This window comes from Ornithodoros turicata, chromosome 7 (genome assembly GCF_037126465.1).
Source record: "Ornithodoros turicata isolate Travis chromosome 7, ASM3712646v1, whole genome shotgun sequence".
Classification (NCBI taxonomy): Eukaryota; Metazoa; Arthropoda; class Arachnida; order Ixodida; family Argasidae; genus Ornithodoros; species Ornithodoros turicata.
In genome coordinates this window covers 59,236,064-59,258,355 of record NC_088207.1, presented here as the reverse complement: position 1 = coordinate 59,258,355, position 22,292 = coordinate 59,236,064, and the positions used below count along the sequence as shown (strand labels likewise).

At 42.0% G+C, this 22,292-nt stretch overlaps 1 protein-coding gene across 3 annotated transcripts; it reads right to left on the bottom strand.

Annotated features, from left to right (window-relative positions):
- Positions 1-1,097: 1,097 nt before the first annotated feature.
- On the bottom strand, positions 1,098-22,180 carry LOC135401767 (E3 ubiquitin-protein ligase Mdm2-like). 3 transcript variants are annotated; one of them, XM_064634341.1, is made up of 10 exons: positions 21,999-22,180; positions 16,712-16,751; positions 14,076-14,153; positions 13,383-13,516; positions 10,890-10,942; positions 8,878-9,059; positions 6,242-6,424; positions 5,268-5,390; positions 4,597-4,782; positions 1,098-4,061 (listed from the first exon to the last, which is right to left on the bottom strand). In XM_064634341.1, exons 2-10 carry the CDS (start codon positions 16,733-16,735, stop codon positions 3,657-3,659), a joined length of 1,368 nt encoding a protein of 455 aa, XP_064490411.1. In that variant the 5' UTR covers positions 16,736-16,751; positions 21,999-22,180; the 3' UTR covers positions 1,098-3,656. The 3 variants fall into 3 exon arrangements, with proteins under 3 accessions (XP_064490411.1, XP_064490412.1, XP_064490413.1); XM_064634342.1 differs by lacking the exon at positions 21,999-22,180 and adding an exon at positions 21,500-21,851; XM_064634343.1 differs by lacking the exon at positions 16,712-16,751.
- Positions 22,181-22,292: the final 112 nt, after the last annotated feature.

Here is a 22,292-nt window from a genome sequence, read left to right as displayed (position 1 = left end):
ACCATGTACCAAATTTGAGCAGGCTTAGTACATCTTGACCACACATGTAATTCCTAAATGCTTTGGCATAATTTTGTTCCAATCCTGGAAGGATGCCGTTCATGGGGAATACCAGGCGTAACAGTATACTCACACAAGCGACAGAATATGTGAGAGCTTTCTGCTGTCACATGGCCGCGAGCGCTCAACGTCATGTCTTCATGTGCACTGCTAACTGTGGGTAACATCCTGCAACATAGAAGAGATTGAAGAGATTCTGTTGCAGACGACAGTATCATCTGCTACATGTCGTCTGATAAGTGCGCAGTATGCCACTCCCTATATTCCGGCACCACGTGAATGCTCAACATAGCACCGGGCGGAACTTTGGCGCCATGGGCAGTTTTGGTTTTCTTCCCATTAGAATCTTCCGGTGAGAACGTCGCTCCTGTGAATACACAGTAAATGGATTATGAACACCAGTTGGTGTATCATGACATTGGTAGCATGTCCCCATGTTTGAGGTTGAGACAAGGAGATGAACAAAGAAATGTACAACAGGTGATGTACATACATTTGTTCCCCCATGTCTCATTTGAAAACTGGGGGTCATGCTACCTAAGTCAAAATAAAAGCACCAATGTTAGAGATGAAGCCAAAACTTGCATCACGGCTTTCACTCCGACACAACCAACAGAGTTGCCTTTTGTCCTCACACGGAGAGAACCACATTCCTTGGACCCAAGTCTGCTTTCAATCTATAACTTCTGCGTGAACACATATCCTGTTGGATATGCACTGCTCGTACAAAAATCCAAACACAAGCTTAGCTTCGGTAAAAAGTATTATAACAACTGAAGAAACAATAAATGGGATGATGGACATTCGCCACTGTGAGATTTCAAACTGTGGGACTAGCGAGAGGTGAAAATGACATGGTCACTATATTCTAGTCATACTTTGTACTGGTCATATAGTTTACAGGTAAGAGGTAAGTTTCATTTTCACACGTGCATTCATGTGCACACCTGGTAATTTTTTTCAAATTGTGCCCAGGTCTTGCCTTAACAGAAATGAAGCAGAGCCAAGCATCCCTCAAAGATTAAAACAGCTCAAGATCTGTTCTGTGCAATTTATTTTGATGTACAAGGCATGAACATGTCATTTGAAGAAACCACAATCATTGAATATCATGGTTACTAAGAGTGGCATATATTAATCTGATTATACACAGCTGATATGTCAGACCACCCCCAACATAAACAAGGAATAGATTAAAAAAAAACTGTTCTAGACCCCTAGATAATCTTTGCATACCTTGTGTCCCATATGCTATGCTGGAGAAGACATGACAAGGGCATCGTGTCAGCCCTCTCCTAGGGCACCACGTTCTCAACATATGCCACATAGCAGCACTCAAAACCTTCAAGAGATACTAACATAGTACATAAACCTGTAGGGGTGCATTTGGACATAACCACTCTAAAACCTCTTTCACACAAACTGCAGGAAACTCTGAACATCTCATATAATGCACACACAGCAAATACGAGCTTTATATGGTTGAAAAGATGCATAAAGATACACGTGCATTTGATGGCATATCTGTCCTTTCTTGCATTAACTCTACGAACCTTACTAATGCTAACAAAACAGGTCTACACCTGCAGTGACCATCGTCTGTACCGTCCACACCCATTTTTTTCTTACTTCGCAGAAGTACCTATATAGCAGAGCACTACCTCACAACTTTACTGCAGATACTAACATAGTAAAATATGCACACCCTGGATGCAGCACCTTTTTACAGTATCACAGCTAAGGCACCCAGAAGCACACATAGCATAGCACACAGAAAAATGTGCATGACATACAGTTTTGTTCACTGTACACAAAATGATGCTTCTGTGCATCTACTATGAAGAACCTTAAAAAGCAGTGTCCTCTGGGATTCCTGCCTTTCGAGTGGCACTGCGGGGCTCCCCAAGGGCCCATGACAAACAGTACAGAGGGAGCTCAGAATTTTACAAATTTGCAATTGAAGCAAAATATCTGCTAACTGTGAAAACATACAGCTAAAGAGAAAATAAAAGAAGAACCACCCCTGCAGGAATTGACGTGCGACATCAAGATGTGTCGGCATGAATGTGCCAAAAAAAAGATGAATGTGCCAATGATGGCAGAAATGTTTACTCGAAAGATGCTAGTCAACTCAGCACGACACTTTGATATGGTATAGTGCAACATAAATATATATCCGTTCACTGAGCCCCCTGGGATTTTCCATATCTCAGATAAGCTGTGGTGCCCTGGAAAGAAGCGTGCTTCGTCTGGTATAAGATGAAAGAAAAAGCCACAAAATTACTGCAAGCATCCCATATTACACTACATTTTATACAGGAAATATAGCCTTCTCTGTGTACCATCAGTGCCATGAAAATTTGCACAACTAATGGCAGGAAGACAACTCAGACAAAAAGAAATTGTTCCAACAGCACACAAGAAGGCTGTCAGCATCAAACAGGAGCAACTCAGCAAAACTGAAAACGAGACTTGTGATGATACAAGGATGTGCAAACTTGTGGTCAAAGTGCACTGCTCCATAAGCAAATATACTGAGCATTCACAAACGTGTGATATTGCGTGCCTTGACACAAACCTATAATTATCATCACTATATTTTAAGGGTGAGATAGAGCAAATATGCAACGTTGCGAGCTGGCATGGAACGGAACATCTCATGAGTGTGTGTCGTATAGCATTGTGTGCACTTTAATTACAACAACTTTAACGTTAGTTGCAAGTTTTCTAGTTTTCTCGTACAAAATGAGAAAACAATTACCCGACTGCACACACACATTTCAAGGGCTGCAGAGAGACACAATAATAGATACCATTACAGCATACTTATGCCAACATGAACGAAGAGGACTCAGTGAAAAAGTTCTTTGGGACTTTACTCACCTTGACATTATTAAGGGAGATTACAGTGACACCAGTAATATATGTTTCTGCAATGATAAGATTCCTAGTGAACAATTCAGAAAGCACTAAAACATTCTAGTGGAAATAATAAATACCACTAGTATTTCTGAAATAAGCACAGCATCTTGTGTAATTGTAGTCACTGCAAGGGCATCTCACCCACTGCTTTTGGAGTCAATGGTGGGCCTGTACTAAGGCTGCTGTACTGCAGGGAAGATGTAAGCTGACCGCATATTAGTCACAGAACCTAGCACAGCTTTCACAGATCCTCCCTATAAAACTTGAATACAGAAGTTGGTGCAGGAAAAAGATGCTACTACCAGGGTCCTCCTACAACCAACACTGCATTCACTAGCATCATAACGTGCCTTGTCATATTACGCAGTCAGGCATACAAGTGTTTTCTGCACCAGTGAAAGTCCAACATTATGCCAAGTTTCTAGCTATTTTATGCAGGTACTGGAGCTGCACTCTATTGACACTCCATAATAAATTCCTAACCTCCATGCAGTATGCCTTCTGCAGGTGGAACTGCGTCACAATACAAAGAAAAACATCTACAAAACGATACAGTGGACCCTTGGTGGTGATTGCTTAACATGAAATATCTTTCAGAAACAAAACAACAGCACTTGAGAAAAAAAAGAAAAGGAACAACAGCCTATGCACTGACCCAGGAGTTATACACACGGTCACACGTCAAAGTTGCGTGTGACCCGCTGTATGGTCCGGCGGCACACGGGGCACGGCTGCTCCAGCTCCATCAGCTGACGAGCGCACTTATAACAGCTGAAGCGATGACTTGTCCTTCCGTGAACAATGATACCACACTTGGGACGAAGCAAACAGATGTTGCAGACTCCCACGGACGCCTGGGTAGAGTCCTGCGAGCTGAGGAAGGTCGGACTGTCGGAGGGCTCTTGCGACGACCCTGCTTTCTGTACGTCTACGCTTTTAGAGAGGAGAGATATACAGGAGTGAGAGGCCTCTGGTGCAGCTTCGACAGCAGGCAATTGTGCTTCTTGTGAACTGAGCTCTGGTGTGGAACCGTGCAAGGAAGCTTCCTGGCTTTCACTGGTGGCCCGCTTTTCTTCTTGCTGTGCAAAAGAAATTGTGCGTTGGAGAATGATGTCGCACTCTTACAATATGCACGAGAAGGACCACTGTCGGTTTCAGTAATGCCAAACAAGTTAAAATAACCTAAAGCTAATAAAAGCAGTTTTGACATACTCAGAGACTGGTAAGGTTTCCCCAGAAAGTGTCCCGATTTTTCAGCGTTTCCTGTCCCGCTTTTGTCCCAATTTTAGTAATATTTTTGTCCCGATAATCCCAACTCTACCCACCACCACTCACTTCACATATCACACAGCAGTACCAGTCACTCTAAAGTAGTTGCGCATGTATCAGTGTCATATATAAAAGCATCAATACCCACACGCGGCAGGTACTGCTGAAATTTGCATTACACAATCGTAGCTGTCCTGTACTTTTTTTAGTAGGAGGCAGTAGAAAAAAAATTTTTTTAAACGCACACACATGGGTCTATGCTTACATGATGTACCAACAAGCCCACTTCCCTGTTCTTATGGTAAACATGAAGTAAAAATTGGACATGAGGCCGACATGACTCACCTTGTCTCTAGCTATCATTCCTTTCTTCTTTGCGTGCCTTTCTTTTCTTTTCCTGTAGCGCTTTCTCTGGGGTGGGTGCTTGTCGGACCGATTGGGCAGCCACCCAAAACGCTCCTTCCAGCACTTCTGGCAGTAACGTTGCAGCGGTGTATTGCGAGTCTTGCACATACGACACTGCCACAGGTCCTGTGACAACAGTTAAAACTCATTTCTCACATGCACAACGTGGCCTGTACATTTGTTAGTAAATTAGTGCGAGTCGCACCCCAATTATTCCACGCGGTCACTATGAATAATATACAGCTTGAAATGATGACAAATAGAAAAAAAAAAAACTGCCATCAAAACACTGCTTGGGTGGAGAAAAAAATGTCTGTTTAAAACGTGCTGCTCCACAAGAAGGGCAAAGCAGGACGCAAAGGAAGGAACTGTAACCCTGTAAGGAAGGAACCCTGCGCATTCCCGAAGTTTCAATAATGGAGAGAGTGAAAAATTCCTAACCCTACTGCTTATTTTACCTACATTCAGACCTTCACACATCTCCACAAACTTTGTCGTTCATATTTAAAATGGGCCACAAGTGGGCTCCCAAAGAAACCCATCATCAACGATATAAAAATAACATGCACATGCGTCATTTTAGTGCGCAAGTTTTCGCAATAGTTCCTTACGTCTTCTCCAATTTCAGAGTCGTACACAGATTCACTAGACTCTGAGTCAAAATCCGAAAAATCCGCCCAGAATCCACAGTCCTCATCCTTCAAACACAGAACAATTCCAGCAAGGCCAGTGTCCTGAAAGAAAGCACACAAGTTATAGTGGAGATTCCAGGAGCTCCAAAACGTTTTCCTTTTTTACAATGCAGACCACTTATGGTTAAAGGGAGTACACCAGGGCGTCATTACAAACAAAGCTGAGGCTGCTGTGATCTATACTGGGAGTTTTTATCTGCAACAGATTTTTTAAAAAGGCTATGAGAGCAGCGTGGACATAATCAGTTTTTGTAGTTGATCTACACAGCCGGCCTTGATCGTTGATGCAAAACAGTCATGCCTCAGGACCTTCGTCGCACCATATCAGCACCTACTCCGGTCATCTCCACTGCTCCAAAGAACGTGTCCTCAACGGACTCCCGAACCATGCCGTCTCGGCTCATTCGCACACTAAAATTCTGCGACAGACAGACAAACAAACGTACATACCTGCTTAAGGTTTTTTATAAGTACAGCATGGCTTGGAATCAAGATTGTCGCCTATCTCACTTATGCCCTAATGACCCTAATTAAAGAATTAATAAATTTTAGGTTATTAGTCATCTGTAAGTTAGAGAGTTACTCCTCTGTTAGAGAGGATGGCCACCAGGCCATACAACTCAACTACAAAAATGGCATTCCTGCTGTTCTCACTGCTTTAAAAAAATCTGTTGCAGGTTAAAGAAAAAAACACTATATATCACTCCATACATGGACCCTTGGGGTTTAGGGGTAGATGAGATACTAAAACCAATTTTCACAGTAGGCTGCATCATCAGAATTTTGCACCGAAATTGAGGCACTTATCTGCAGCCCTATTGTACAGCTCCAGACATAAAATGCATTTTTTTAGCCCACAATTAAAGGAAACGTCCGTGTAAGCCCCCACTTACCTCTACTTCACTTGCTGACGAGTAGCAATTCATCTTCCTCTCGTCGGCTGACTCGACTTCAAACTCAAGCTCGTAAGGTGAGTCAGTGTCACTATCATCTAGTGAGGACACTGTGCCTCCATATTTCTCGTCAGAGTACCAGCATTCGTCACTGGTGTCTTTCACATAGGCTGTTTCATAGCCCTGTCATGAGAAGAGTGTGAGATATCGTTGCACAACAGCAGACGACGCTGTCAGGAAAAATCCCCGTCTAAGAAACTGCCTCAAGATGTATCTGCTGCGTTGTCCTCCAAAAATATTACTTTACGCTCTGCACATGGGGGCTTTTGCTGTCCACACACTGTCCCTTAAGCGTTAGGAATGCATAAACCTTTCACGGGCTCGTTGATTGATGCTACACTTGTTTACGATGTGCAGGGAGCAACGTCACTTAGTCCTGAAGCGGAGTAACAATTGTGTGCTTGGAGAGATGTGCAGTACCAGGGATTCCACCTAATGGCATCTTCCAGCAGTAGAGTGACTACACTGAGGTTGAAGTTCCGAAGGTAAATGTCTATTCCACTGCCATTTCCTTTAGAACCAACACCACACATGTTTTATTAGACAAATTTAAGAACAAACTGCAGCTATTATCCATTTCACTAATGCTAACTGCCATTCAAGTACCCACACTTCAAGTGGAGTCATGCTCAATGTGTGTATGGATAGAAAAACCCAAAATAAGCTGATATTTGACATACCACTATTGACTAAAAAGATTGCTGTAGTAATTTTCACGAGGATTTAACCTTTGCGAAAGCTACCGTATTTACTCGCATAATTTGCGCACCCCTAGCTTGGAACGAAAAATGTAGCAGAAAAAAAAAAGACAGTTTGTGCTCAGCGACCACGGTGACAGGTTCCTGCTTACTACGCTGCCTTTGCCACGCTGTTAGGGCTACCAAAGTTACTTTTGGTCAGTTTGTACTGTGCGTTCTGACGAATCCATTGACGCAAAGGACACAACTTTCACTCAGTGCGGAAAGAAACGCTGGAAAAACATCCTATGAGCTTACAACACAATGTGACAAAATTGCCAAACATAGCATGCTTTCGACTGTTCTTGCTTTGGCTTCCAGCAATGTTGCAGCATCTCGCCATATTTCACTGGTAGGACCACCATCGCCATGTACTCACCGGTTGGCACACAAAGCCAGTACTTTTTTCACACTTGGGCAATGCCGGGAGCCCATGCGACCACTATACCAAAATGTAGGAACATCGTAACGAATGTTCCCACATACTTTGCACACCACCAACTTTTTTTTACTTGTCAGTTGGGAGAAAAAGTGCACGATTTATGCGAGTAAATCTGCTATTTTCCCACAAAACCGACGTCCTGCGAAGTATTGTAAAAGTGGTTTGTTCGTGATGAACAATTTTTCGCGCTTTTTGCGAGCGCTAAAAATTCCCGAATATAAGTACCCGCGAAGTAGATATACTGACATCACCAAGAAACATGAGCTTGCGTTTTTCACAAATTTAAGCTCCGCGTTAACAATGGCCTCCACCGAAACGTAAAAATATGTTCCACACGAAAGCAACAACTTTTACGGTAAGTGACACCCCTAAGAACTCTGTGATGCAGGATAAATGTGCCGTGCAATTCCCCACAAAGCAGAGAGTCGAACCGTAACATTTATCGGTTTGATTCAGGTTCAGTTTCAGTTCAGCTCCAGAAGAAAACTACAATGGTTTGAACCGATTTTTGCCCTAAGCGAAAGTAGTGATATGGCATCAAGTTTGCCAGCAATGTACATCATGACAAGAGGATAGAGAGGTAGCAAGCGAGCTGGTAATATAGATCCATAACTTGAAAACCCGAGATACAAAAAAATGACAACACAGACAAGGTCTCAAACAAGGCCTGAGACCTTGTTTGTCCCCTAGTCTCGGGTTTTTAAGTTATGGGTCCATCATGAAACTTTTTTTTTTTTCTTTCAGATGACGTCCATGCTAACTGACAGCAGAGGTCGAATAGTGATAACGTCAGTGATAAATGACTGTGGCATTCTACTTCTATTGATGTGATCTCAATGAACAATTGAAATGTCAATGCCAAACTTGGCATATCACATAAGTCTACTATGACTGAATTTTGCCTCATCATTGCCATAACTTAGCTAGCTTAACTTAACCCTACTTCTTGAGAATGGGGTTCAGCAGTGTTCAACAGGCATGAGGTTGCTTAAAGGAGCCCAGAGAGCCATCCAAAAGATTTTCTATTTCTTGCGAATTACGAAAGGATGTAACTTGACGTGACAACCGACAAAAAAATTCTCTGTACGCAGTATTTTTCTTGGTATAAAACGCCCCAGAAGGTCGACACACACGTTCCTGCTCACCTCGCTCTGTACACCGAAACGAGGAGGAAGATTGTGATGTCATCAGGGTTACAAGAGAGACCGTGCTAGCATTTTTTTTTTTCCTTTTTCGTTTCTACTCCCAGTTCTCTCTCTCTGTAACAGATGACGCTTCTCGAGACAAGGAAACCAGTTAGCTGGTTGCACCGCGATGACGTCAAAACGACTCTGACGCAAACATACAGCAGGGGGCACAAGTGAGAAGCTCGACACAGCAGCTTCATGCCGTCTCACCTGCAAGCTACAGGCTGTCTCGGAGGCACTGTCGTATTTGGGCGAGTCTGGAAAACCAAGAAACGTTGGGGACGGCGGAGGTCCTTGATGGACTTGGATGGGCTTCGACGGAGGTTCGGGACACAAGCGTTTGTTGGCAGACTCTTCAGCAGTCGACGTAGAGGGAGCATCTCGTTTTTGCGCTGCGGGGATGTCAAAGACAGGTGTAAGATAACGGAACGTGGTAGCATTTCGCATGCAGCGTGTCTTGCATACCACAGAAAAATAGCCGTGAACACAACGAGAGGAAAGCACTGAACATAGGCACAATGGTTGCCGACACTGCATGTCCCATTATTCCAAGTTGCTATTTCGGGGCAAAAATCGACTTCAAGCTGCTCTGTGCCAAACTTTCTGGAAATTTCTTGCTGGGCTCCAATTCACATGAGTCATGACTAGTTCATGTGTTCCACCCATGAAACATGGTAGTGTTGACAGCCACTGTTTTCTTTTTGGAAAACAAGTGTCATCCATCACACACACATGCACACCCGCAGCCACACTCACACACACCACCCACATATACAGGGGAGTAAAACTGCTGGCAACAATGCAATACAATTTGTTTGTCAGTAACAAAATTTGTCAAGCAAATGCTGGAAAATGGTATAATTTGTGCATATTCAAATCATCATCATTGCTTTTTCTTGTTTTTTTCTGAAGCCCGTCAAAGTTCCAATTCTGCCGAGGCGAATGAGGGGGAATGCTGTTGCACCAAGCAGATGGGCTTCACAAACAACAGCACTTGGCCAGTTGTTTGCCAAGCCCTTCTCAAGGCATGTGCATGCTCTTGCAGCCAGCCTGGTCCAGGCAAGACCTGTTAATCTAAGCTCTAAAAAGTGCCACTTAAAGACTAGTCCCATACCCTGAGCTGTCAAATGCATTCAGAGAAGAAATCCCTACAGTACTAACGACCCCAACCACAAGGAAGGTAATTAGGAAGAGGAATTAATGTAACCCTCAAGTGCACAAGAAAGAAAGTTCTTACCCACAATGATAGTTGTAAAGAAATAAGCTTGATTATGCTGTTTAGAGAAAGGAGCAAAATATGTTAAGAGGTTGAAAATTCAAAACAGGTGTCTAGAATTTCTCATTAGCTCCCAGGCCCCTTTAGTCTGGTCCATGCATATTGCGATTCACATTTTTCCTGTACCCGTACACGGCGCTCGTCTGCTGTCATAAACTCACTCAGACTACATTTGACAGCAGGGTAAATGAAGGATGCCCAAAGCGCATGTGCAAGTACCTTTGTCCCAATTGCAATTTCATCAATGTCTTCACTGTCAATGTCTCTATTCCATTAAGATGGTCCCAAATTTCTTTTGCACCTTTGCCATGAGAGCAAGAGGCCAGGAAGGAACAGTAACACCACACTAAACTCAACGGCCTGGTCTTAGTTGGGCAAAAAAGCGACCCTGCCAACGTGTGTCGACAGTTGCAACAGCCGTGCAAGGACGGGCCTCAAGTGGTCAACTTGAACGAAATCCTGAGGAAACTCAAGGTATACAGAAACTTATAAATTCATTGACACTGCACTAGAATTCACGTACAAGATTTAGAAAGATACGTATCTAGATCATTTATCAGTTTCTGGAACTAGAAGCGCAATAATTAAACTGGCAGCTTAATAGGTCTATGGAAGCATTTCTCGTTATATATGTACACTTGCTCTCGGTAAAAGGTTACAACTCCTCAGGTTCACTGGTTCCCAGAGATGTGAAATGGCCACCATTTGGGCTGTGCATATGCAGTGGTGCTTTCTACCGTCGAGACCAGGCCGTTGGCATCGATACACACATTCAATTAAATCAAGCACAGAGGCCCTTGCTCGCACAGCAAAGCAGGGGGCATTGACAACCCCCTGTGCGCCCAGGGCATTCAGGTATCGAGCCAAAAGGCAGACACCCGACTAGACATCCCACAGAGGTGCCACGTTAGTGTGTGAAAAATCAAAGCTCGTTGCTTTTAGTTACCTTGACTTACAGCCTGTGCAGGCACCCGAAATAGGTTTCTCGCTAAGTATTTGCTAAAAGAAAGAAAACAAGGTCTTTCAAGTTCCGAAGAACTATACGAGGGGGAGGGGGGGAATTATTTGCTACGTCGAGGCTTTTGCAGTTGAAGAAGATGTGTCGTGGCATAGTTGTTATCCCCGCTGCTGCAGTTGTGTCGACTTAGTTGCCGGCGTAACATAGTCATTGGGGGAGGGACGCAGTGGGACGAAACACTACAGCCTTGGCTAAAAAATGGGCACTCAAACTTAGACAATTTCAATTCAGATGGTCAAAATTTAAAACAGAGCTCAAAGATGGTCGCTGGCTTCGTTGCCATTTCCTGGAGAGATAAAAAGTGGAAAAACACGAGGTAACACAGTATCACACAGAAAGGTCTAACAATGAGATGCCTTCCGCATCAGCAAAAACTCACCTTGAATTGCAATGAAAGTGGTAAAAGAGAGTTGCAAGAAAACTGCATTTATAAGTATCAATCGAGCACCTGTGCACCAAAAACGCGGGCTAAATGCCTTTCTCAGATTCGGGTGTTTCTTCTCTTGTCTATTAAAGGAGTACAGAGGGCCATCCAAAAAAATTTCGGATTAAGACGTCTGATGTCATTTTACTGGGTAGCACGAAAGGTTTTCGCGTGTGCAATTTGTTTCCCAGAAAAAAACTCACATAAACATGGCCCTTAACTCACCGATGACATTACAGGGGCAACTCGTTCTGGTCAGCACCCGGTCCCTTTGCCACCAGTTTTGCCCCCGGAGAATTGGGGAGAGAAGAAACAATGCTTTTTCAGAACCCCGACCAGCCGAGTAGCAGACAACATTTCTCTGGACCAATCAGAGAGTGTGGTCCCTGTAGGCTTAGGCAGGTCAGTGGCTGGTACTGCTCTCCACCACCATTGCGGCATACTTTAAATTCAATTTCTGCAATAATTATGACACTACGGGGTGAATTAATTCTTATGGTGCATCTTACTGGCCTGCTTAGCAGTTTTATACAAAGAAAACAGGGTGTTAAAAATGACTTCTGTGCTACTTCCTTCCTAAGTCCTTTCCTAGTCTTTGTTTGTTTGTTTTTTGTTTTGTTTTTGTGGGTGGCTTACCAGCGATAATCCCCAAAGGCATAGACAGTGCTGACACACACGGGTGTATTTCTGGGAACGTAAGTGAGCCATTCTTATTTGTTCGTCTCCAGTGGAAACGTCACTTGAGGATTTCATAGTGAATGGAATTCGGGGAGAAATCGGGTTTAACCCGAATTGGTCTGAGGTCAGTTTGGGAGGGAATAACAACTGGGCAGAATTTAATTTAACCCGAAAAAATCACTCCCTACATATAAAAGGACTACGAGATACTCACTACGGGTATAAATCACAAATCTGTGTGTCAATCGTGGCTGTCCAACAGCACAGTTGAGTAAAGCAACAACATAACGTCTAATAAAAGGCAGGTGTGGGATTGATACTTACACTTTTTTTTTTTTCTGAAGAGGAAGGCGACGGAGCCATCTGGTGCTAAGCTTTAGCTATCTAATACACTTGAGCTGTCACACGATATGATCATCACCTTTCTGATACGTAAAGTGACAGTGCAGACGCACACCAGGGCTATACAATCACAGTGACATGACTTTTTCTGATGCTCAGATTGAGCATGCAAAATTTTTCAATTAATGTTGCGGTCAGCGCTTTCTGATTGAATCTGATAGTTACATTAGTGTCAGTCACTTCCATTACTTGTCTTGCCAAGTAATTCAGTCACTGACTCAGGACAAAACTTTCTGATTATGATTTATTACATCTGGAAAGAGTCGTCAATCACGTTTATCTTGATCGTGTACCATCATGACGTCCGACAGGGTTCAGTAGCTTGCGCTTACGTTACAGTGAAACCTAAACTAGACGATTAGATTAGATTAAACTAGAAAACGATGTCATTCGTTTTCTCATTTATCACAAAAGTTACTGTGTTGGATGAAATTTTGCACCTACACATAGCTTACAGTGAAACCACTCAAGACAATCCCATTAAGCTCACATTCAGGTTACATTGGAACTGGTTATAGAATGCCATGCACAGCTTACTTTTAAGATAAATTTCATTAGAGGCACCACACTGCCCCCTCACCCTCCCCACTCAATAATCACCTTTCCGTCTTGCACAATGAGTCTCTCTTTTGTATCTCATAAAAAGAGGCTAACAACACAGGACAGACTCAAAGCCAAGACATAAAGTTGGAGGACAAAATTCCATAAATGACAGAGTTGTGATTTTATCACTTGCAGCACATGTCATAAGTGCAGATTTAAATGAAAGCTTTGAAGAAAATGTCCACTACAAGAGATTTAAAGAGTTTATAAAAGGACCAGAGAATTTCACACTTCCTTTACCTCTTGGCTCAAGCACCAAGGAGACATAGCACACAAAGAAACAAGGCCGCAAAATCAAGAGCAGAGGTACTTACAAGGTCTCCTTGATCAGAAATGAAGGTACCCCAAACAGTGTTCCCATGGGGTTGTTTTCGCATAGTATCTCTGCGGGGCGTGACGAGTCGTACAGGCGGTGCTTTATAATGTAAGCCTTCATCAACTGCATCACCTGCAACAGTGAAGGGGTCAAAAAGGGTAGAGATGGGACGAATCCACAATTTTCAGAGTCCAAATTCAAGGAAGGTTCTGCAAATCCACAAATCTTTCAAACCTCAAATCTTTCCAATCCTTTCTTTAAAAGGGGTTTAAAAAGCCAGCAAAAAAATTGTACTGAAAAGTGCTTTGAAGCAGAACCTACCTGATACCTTTATTTAAGGAAAAACTATTTAAGTAATAGTTGAGTTTCAGGAGAAAACATACCCATTTAGTTCTTCTTAAACTTAATTTATTTAACATGTTGTTCATTATTTTCATAAAACTAAGCAACAATCAAAAGCAAGAACATGTTACTTTTAAATGTGTAATGTAACAGTTCCTGCCTGAACTCATTCAGTTTAGTATTATGTAACATGGAAAAAAAAATATCAATTAAATTGTCCAGAGGACATCATGTAACTGTACAGTACGGCTTAGAACAATGTACAATGAAATGAATGCTTTCGACCACTGCGGCAACAAGTTCTTATCACTGATTGAAGTGTTTGCACATGAGTAAACAGAAGGCATACCTCGCTAATAGGTGTTGGAGCCGGTTTTGCTCCCACGGTGCTCAGTATTTCCAAGAGGCCATCTTTCATCACTACTAACTGTGAAGGGAAAAAAATGCAGCACCAATCCATGTTTAAACAAATGACATTTTGCACACTTTCAAGGAACAATTACGTGTGGCATACAGGGCGTTCCTTTACAGATTTTGTATTAAAAAGCTATGAGTGCAGCGTAGATGTCGGTTTTGCAGTTGAGTTATACGGTCAGGAAGACATCCTCTAGAAGAGAGTATGTAACTATAGGATGACTAAGTATCTAAAATTCATTAACTAACTCTTTAATTAGGAAATTTTGGGATTAAGCGAGATAGAAGAATAGAAGACTATCCTCGTTGAAAGCCATTTGATCTTTTAAAAATCCAGGAAAGAGCACGTGCCATGAAATATCTACCGCTGAATTTTGGTATGCAAATGAGCCAAAAAAGTGTGTCTCAAGAGCACATCACCTTCCTCAACAGAGGCTTATCTGGGCCAGAAAGTAGTTTATCTGGCCGGCACATCAGCATCTACCCCAATCCCTCCATTGTTCTAAATCATGTGGCCCTCGAACATGAAATGAGCACTGCGCTCTCTGCCTTCCCAACAGTGATTTATCTAGACCACCCTAACACCCCCAAAATCTAGAGCAGACGCCCCTAAAATCTTGCGAGATTGCAGTAAAAAGCATGTAAATACACCCCCTTGGAGAACACAACAACCCCCAAGGACGAAATTCTGGGTAAACCACTGCTTCCCGGTTGCCCCATTTTGGTTTCGGCTCATTTGCATACCAAAATTCTGGGATGGGTATTTTAACACACATGCGTGTTACAGGATTTTTTAACGATGGAACGGCTCTCAACAAGGACAGTCTCTCATTCTGCTATCTCGCCTTACCCCTAAATTCCCTAATTAAAGTGTTAATTAATGAGTTTTACATAACTAGTCATCTTATAGATGCATATTTTCTTTGAAAGAATGCCCGCCATGTCATATAACTCAGCTAAGAAAACAATATCTACGCATTTCTCATAGCTTTTTCGATTAAAAATCTGTAAAGGATAAAAAAAAAACACCCTGTATATTAATGCATGCAGATGTGCAGGAAAATGTTGAGATGAAATAAAGATAATTCAATTAAAATGCAGTAGGAACAGCGTGTAAGGCTAGATTTGATAGCAGGTTCTGAGATAGAGTGGGTGCATGTAGGAAGGGTTAGGACAAAATATGACTTCAAAATAACAGGTAGGAAATCTCGCAACACTTTGGAGGTCAATATTACATATTACACAAACCTAGCTAGAAAGTGATGCTCTTGTATGCACGTTCTTCATGCAAAAATTCAAAAATATAAACTTGTACACAAGAAGGACAACCACCTACAAGCCAATCACAATGGCATTATACCAGCATACACACATCTAAAGCAATACTTCCTATATATATAAAATTCTATTGGGTATCCCATACACATCACACAAGTAAGGCCAGGATTCCTGGGAGTCTGACAGGCACTATCTTAGTTATCCTAGATAGCCTGGTGGAACTCTGTAACAGGCAGCGATGGACCCAAACAACATATTAGCATAATACGGCTTATGCTACACATAGATAACACATTGTTTTTCGCACAGTAAATAAGCATCATTGGGCTCGCTCAACTTCCAACAATATCTGAATTTCGTGACTCTCAACATTGATGCATGCTACAGAAAAAATTTACTGCTATTGGGATTTATGTATTCGAGCTGGACATTTTTCTATTAGCGGTACAATTCTATTTGTTTTTTCACAATTTACTTCGTGCAGTGAAACAATATGATTTTTTTCAAATCAGAAGAAGACTGATTTACTTTGCTCCCCTTGGGTACTAGCCCATCATGTTGCTTAATGACTTGAGCGGTATCCCCTTCAGATTGATGTATCTATATCATACTGATATGTTGATGGTCTCAAGTACTGACAGAAATGTTTTCCAAAATTTTGCTCTCAAACATTTTTTATGTTCTCTCATTACTGTAATTTGGAAGTTTCCGGAAACAGGCTCGAGAAAGGCTCTCGAGGAAAGTTCCAGAATTGTTTTTTTGTGTGTGGATTCCTTTTCTCCATTAGCGTCAAGTTCCCTCCGTGCACTACATTATTTCTCTGAGGGACAACTTGACAATACCAATATTACCACAAAAAGAAAAAGGCAAGTCTTTGCTGCCTGTTACAAACTTCTACCTAAACAGCACTGCATAATGCACCCATAAGAATCAGAACCAATCACTCGGTTGCAGAAATGCGCACCACACACGACCTCCAGTTCTACCTCGGTGCAAGCCACAGTATATTTTGGAAAGGCTTTCAAACCAGAACTCACCAGCAGCTCATATCACCTTATGGAGGACTTGCCTCAATGGCTTGTATCCTCTATGTAATGCGATACAAATCACTGAGGTACAGCCACTGGTGGTTCAACGTGTGCTTTGAAAGCTGTTCCAAATGCTGGGCCACGGCTTGCAGCTAAGCAGCACGGATTCGCAGGAAGGGGACAAAGAGAGGGGTGGGTCTCGCCAAGCCAATAATAGAGGAATCCAAATCCGATCCAAATCACGCAACTTGGGCAATTTGCTTACCTGGCTGGGTGTAATGGTCGTCATGTTATGTATTTGCAGCCTGAAAGTAACAATCCGATTGGACGTCAAAATTTTGTTCAATCAGAATCCAATGATTTTGACAGGGCAAGCCAAGCCAGTCGGAACAAACCAACTGGCCCTGTGCTGGCAGTAACACTGTACACTGAAACAGTGCAGCACGAATTTGCAGTGAAATTTGGTGCATAAATTTCAAAGGTTTCTTTTCCGGTGGTCATTCCACAGCAGATTTCAAGAAGTTTTTTTTTTTTCATTTTGTTTGTCATTCTGCTCTGAAAGCAAGAATGTGGGTGACTACTTACAGGATCACCATTCACTCGTACTACTTTTCTCACGTACCAACCACTCATCCTCAGGAATCTGTGCATGCTACAGAAAAGCACATGAAGGACGAAAAAAGGGTCCCATAGGGAGATTCAACGTGTTCCTCACAAGCTAGCAAAGTAGATACTGCGACATTATCTCTGTGTGTTTGACTGCAAACCAGTGATGGGCAGTACTTGAAGTACCAAGTACTCAAGTAGTACTTTAAGTACATTTCTGGGTACTTGCACTTTACTTTAAGTACATCTTAAATCGTGTACTTTGTACTGTACTTCAAGTACTTTTTTCCGAGTACTTTCCCATCAAGTACTCAAGTACCCAAACTTGGACTCCAGGCAAAAAGTCACAAAAGAGTATCAAAAATACACCCTACTAAAAGCGCTAAAATGACAACAAGAACACGAAAACATACAGATAGGGCTATCTCTGAGTTTTTGTCTTCGTGCCGTCACTTCAGCGCTTTTAGTGGGATGCGGTGCATTTTACCAAAAAGGATTTTTGTGTTTTTAAATAGCACATTTGTTGAAGCACATCTATTGTTGAGAGGCTTGAAATCTGTAAAAAGTATCAACACTTCTATTATTATGTAAAACGAATGGAATACAAAGACACACACACATTATGACATCGCAACCGGCAGCACAATGACTTGGTCCATTGTCATTTCAGTTCTCGCAATGCAGAGTTCTATGCTTTTTTATAATGTCTCCTTCATTCGCAATTAATAAGCATTTATGCATTATATATCACATTATATGTGTGATTGCATTACATGATGAACACTCTGCAAGACACACCGGCTTTAATTTTTACATTTTACGTTTTTTTAATTGGTCATTGCAGCAGATTACAGTTGTATAAAAATGAAGGCTTATACTGTGCTTCATCTTTTTTACTTTCATCATATTCTTTTTCTAAACAAAAAGCAGCAAGAAATTCCTTGTACTTTTTTCTTCTTGAAATTTCCTAGTCTGCTATAGCGGAAGATTAGTACCAGAACACCACATTAGGCAGGTGATCCTGGATCAGTCAGGGTGTAATACTATTTTGCATAATCACAGCACAGCTGCTGATTACCTTCCTACATGTGACTGCACATTATGACCTCTGATTAAGTTTATATTCACGGGTTAGCACTTAACCTAAGACTTTATGGCTCCAAAGCATTTGTCAAGAATACTCGCTAAACTTCTGCAAAAAAAAAAAAAAAACAAGTCGCAGATGCTAAACAGTAAAATGCAAAGTGATACAAACTAAATTGGCAATGTACTTGATCAGTACTTGAAGTACTTTGCCTGGTACTTTGTACTATACTTGAAGTACACTTTGAATTGGGTACTTTGTACTGTACTTGAAGTACTAATGATGCCAGGTACTTGGTACTTTACTTTAAGTATAATTTTGAGGTACTTTGCCCATCACTGCTGCAAACTTACAGACTGTAGAGGCATATTTGGGGAATATTTTGAGGGATCTTAATTTGGTGGGAAAAAAATGACGCTCACAAAAATTAATTCCTCGCAAAAATTACTACCTATACAGAAGTTGGTCACAAGTTCACGGGGCAGATGTCAGGCGTATCGCTCGTATCTACAGACAGCTTACGGGAACATGCAACAAACCAAGTGTTTACGATAACGAAGCAGTTTAACTCCTAAAGAGAGCCCGCTACACCTGTGATAACGTACTGCACATAACGCAGTGTAGCACTGCAGAAAAGTTTCAGCAAAGTGAAAATTTGACACACGGTCGTCAAGTACTAATGTTGTGCTGATGAGCTGATCAGTGTTTGTGCAGAAAGATAACCAAACAAGCTTTAAATTCAGATGCTTTGACTGTTTACTGTAAAACACTAATTTTGCAACCCCCTTTTTTTTGTGAATTTGACACAGGGCACAGCAGATATCTGTGGCCACTAAATTTAGCAAAATCAGGATGCTACAATCTGTAGCTCCGCTGGCTTACTAGATTGTCCTTACAGCATTGCATATGTTTGTTCTGTAAAGCAGTTTCAAAGGCGCACTTTTAGCCTACAAAATGAATTGCGAAAATAATGTCTATAACTGCGGCATTGTTTTTGAAGTGGCAATTCTTGCTTGAAAATTTAATGTGCCCTTCAACTTTGCAAGCATTAAAGGAGTTGTGAAACCATTTCCAAACTTTTGGAGAAAATATTTTCTGTGTGCTAAACATGCACAATGAACATGCGACGTTTCTGCAATCCCACATTTTGAAGCTGTTGCACTCTGGAGGTGAGGAGCTCCTCTGTTACTCTAAACTCTTGACCTCCTTACCCGTTTTTGGAGTGAAGTTTTATCGTGGAGAAAGGAAGTGCATACTTTCCAATTTCCATGACGACTCAGGATATTGTAAAGGGGGTCATTCTGGTACTGCGTGCACAGCGTGTCATGCATGCACAGCTAAAACATCACTTCCCAACTGTCCGCCGACGCCTTTCAGCGGTGGATTGAGAACCATTCAAAATGTGCAACTCTGCATGTCAAATCCATGGACTACAACGTATGAAACGGAGCCATGCATCTAGTGGATTGCATGTGGTTTCTCAACCCCTTTAAGGGTTTTACAGCAAATTCGAGAAGAGCTGCTACAGTGCTACAGCCATCAAAAACATGCTATTCACTAATTTGTCAGTCACTTTTAGACCTCTCAGTAACCAAACATAATATTTTTTTTTAATTTGGTCAATTGAATTTAAAAACCTGATGAGGCTGCCAACACAATAATTGTATTAGTTTAGGTGTACCATGTCAACAAAGAGGTTCAATTAACAAATAACACCAGACCTTGTGCGTACAAGTAGCTAGGGCTCGCACACAAGAAAGCCAGTAAAGAACATCAGTGTTGATCAGTTTGCAAATGGCGATGGCACTCAGTGTGTTACTTGGCAATAAATTTGAGACCATGTACTGAAATTGGATGTTTGATGCCATTACACCCTTTTCTGCATAGCAAACATGGTTTTCTTTGTTCTCCTAAAAAAAAAAATGATATCTCACAAATACCTTGTTTGTATGCATCATTTTAGGTATATCTGCAACGAATAATGTTGTTTTACCCCAGCAAATAGCAGAACTTTATATGTCTAAACATACACAAGTTGTGGAAACCAACGTGGACAGTCCACAAGATTGCAACCTCGTGTTTTGTATTTCAACATGCTCCCATCACCACAGGGGTTTCCCTACACCTCCTCAGCAACATCCCTTTAAATTTCTGATATTGCCCAATGCAGCTGTGTCACCAATACATTGCCCAAAAAACGTATACCCCCGCCCCACATCCCTGGAGGACCGGCACCACCCCAGAGGTAGGTTTCCTGGGAAGGTACCGCATCAGCACAAATTCAGAAGCTCACACTTGAAATGCGGAAACAACATATAAGCAGTGACGTTAATGGATATGACGCTGCTAAAGGTTATACATATATGCTGAGCACTACTGAATGGTTAGCAATCTCTTAACTTCCCATTACTGACAAGCGAATGAAAAAAAGAAATGGGGCTGATTTTGCACCCAAAGAAATTAGGATAATATTACCAATCCCAACACTTGAACACTTAATATGAGTAACCAAAGTAGCCAGACTGCTACTTGTTGGAGCAAGTCCATTCAAGCAACACCCACGTTGGTATGAGAGCTCCCAACACTTTGCAAAGACGCAAATTTATGTTATTTAAAAGTGACCAGCACAAGACAACTTAGTTAAATGTGAAACTTAAGGTCACTAACATGACCCAACACGCCAGGCATTAACGGATGAATCACCATCATATTATCTTATGATATTAAAGTGCTGCACTGCAGGAAAACAGGACAATGTGTTCACATCCGCCAACAATATATTCCTGCTGAGGTCCAACGACCAAACACAGGAACAACATTTCAGAGAGGGCTGCAGGAAATAACCTTCCCCATCACCGGGGAAGTGGAGGGTGCGCCCCGGCAGGCCCACTCTTGCTACAACACAGGCGCTGTCCGCGCTGAAATATCTGTACACTGCACTTTAGCAGCATGTTTGAAACAAACACCTGACGTGCCTGAATTCGTCGTGACTAGTGCCACGGTCCTTGCTAGTGTTCATTGTGGTTTTCTATGTTATATTGCAACATATTAAAATTATTCTGCACAAGCAACTACGTTCAGGAATCGAAAAGACGCCTCACAAGGAAACGTTATTTATTGCAGTAGACTTCAAACTACGAATTCGCTGACTGTTGCATCCACGTGACCATGCTCTTCAAACATGTCAACACTGCTACAACAACAAAAGATTGGTCACATATAAACAACGTCACTATTTTTACCCCCGAATTATCTAAAAACTTCCGGAAATGCAAAGTAATATGATGGATAATCATAAGAAAACTGATACGCTGCAGGCTAAAAGTGTGCTTTCAAGAACATCGGGAAAAATACCGAACTTACTTTCGGGAGGTTGTCAGACAAGAGATGATTCCGCGACAGTGCCTGTCGCAAAAGTAAGGGGACAAGCACGTCAAGACTGGCAAAATCTTTCACGCATCCTGTGATCCAATGCTCCGAATTCTTCCCCCTTCCCACGCTGAGTAAACTTGCGCCCTTGCAGGAGCACGCCAAACAAGCCCGGGCATGCTTTACAACGGCAACGCGCGCCAGCATATTTCCACGCATTGTTCTCTTAATCCCTTAATTTAATAGGCTATGGCTTCCGTTATAGCAACAACTACGGCAGACAACCTAATTCATGGTTTCGTTCCCTTATTCTTTGGTGAAATCAGCACCACTAACTGAAGTCGTCCGCTGTTGAATAGAGACAACTTAAAAGTTTACGTGCGTTCGTCAAGCAGTGTACAGCGCCCAGGATCATAGAATTTAATTCTCGATTTGGAGAAGCAAGTCGACGTAGCTTATCATTAATTACAATCATGGAATCAATAAAGCTTACCCGCTGTTCTTTGTGCCGTTGGGCCCCTTTTTTTCTGCCCCTTTCACTTGAAAGTTGCCGGAGTTGTCTTTTGGTTGCTCGCGTTTGACGGCAGGCGGCGACAAAATATTTGAGTCGATAAATCGAAGAAATGTTTTAACATAACAAAGCTTCTTATAGAGAAGTAAAACTTTTTAATGAACACAATGGTGCACTTTGAATGCATAATCGCAGTCTTCTGATTTTTGCCCTAGTTGTGGCGCTCGTCGCGCCCTGCTTTGGAGTTTGCGCACACTAAAAGCTAAAAGTGAGGGG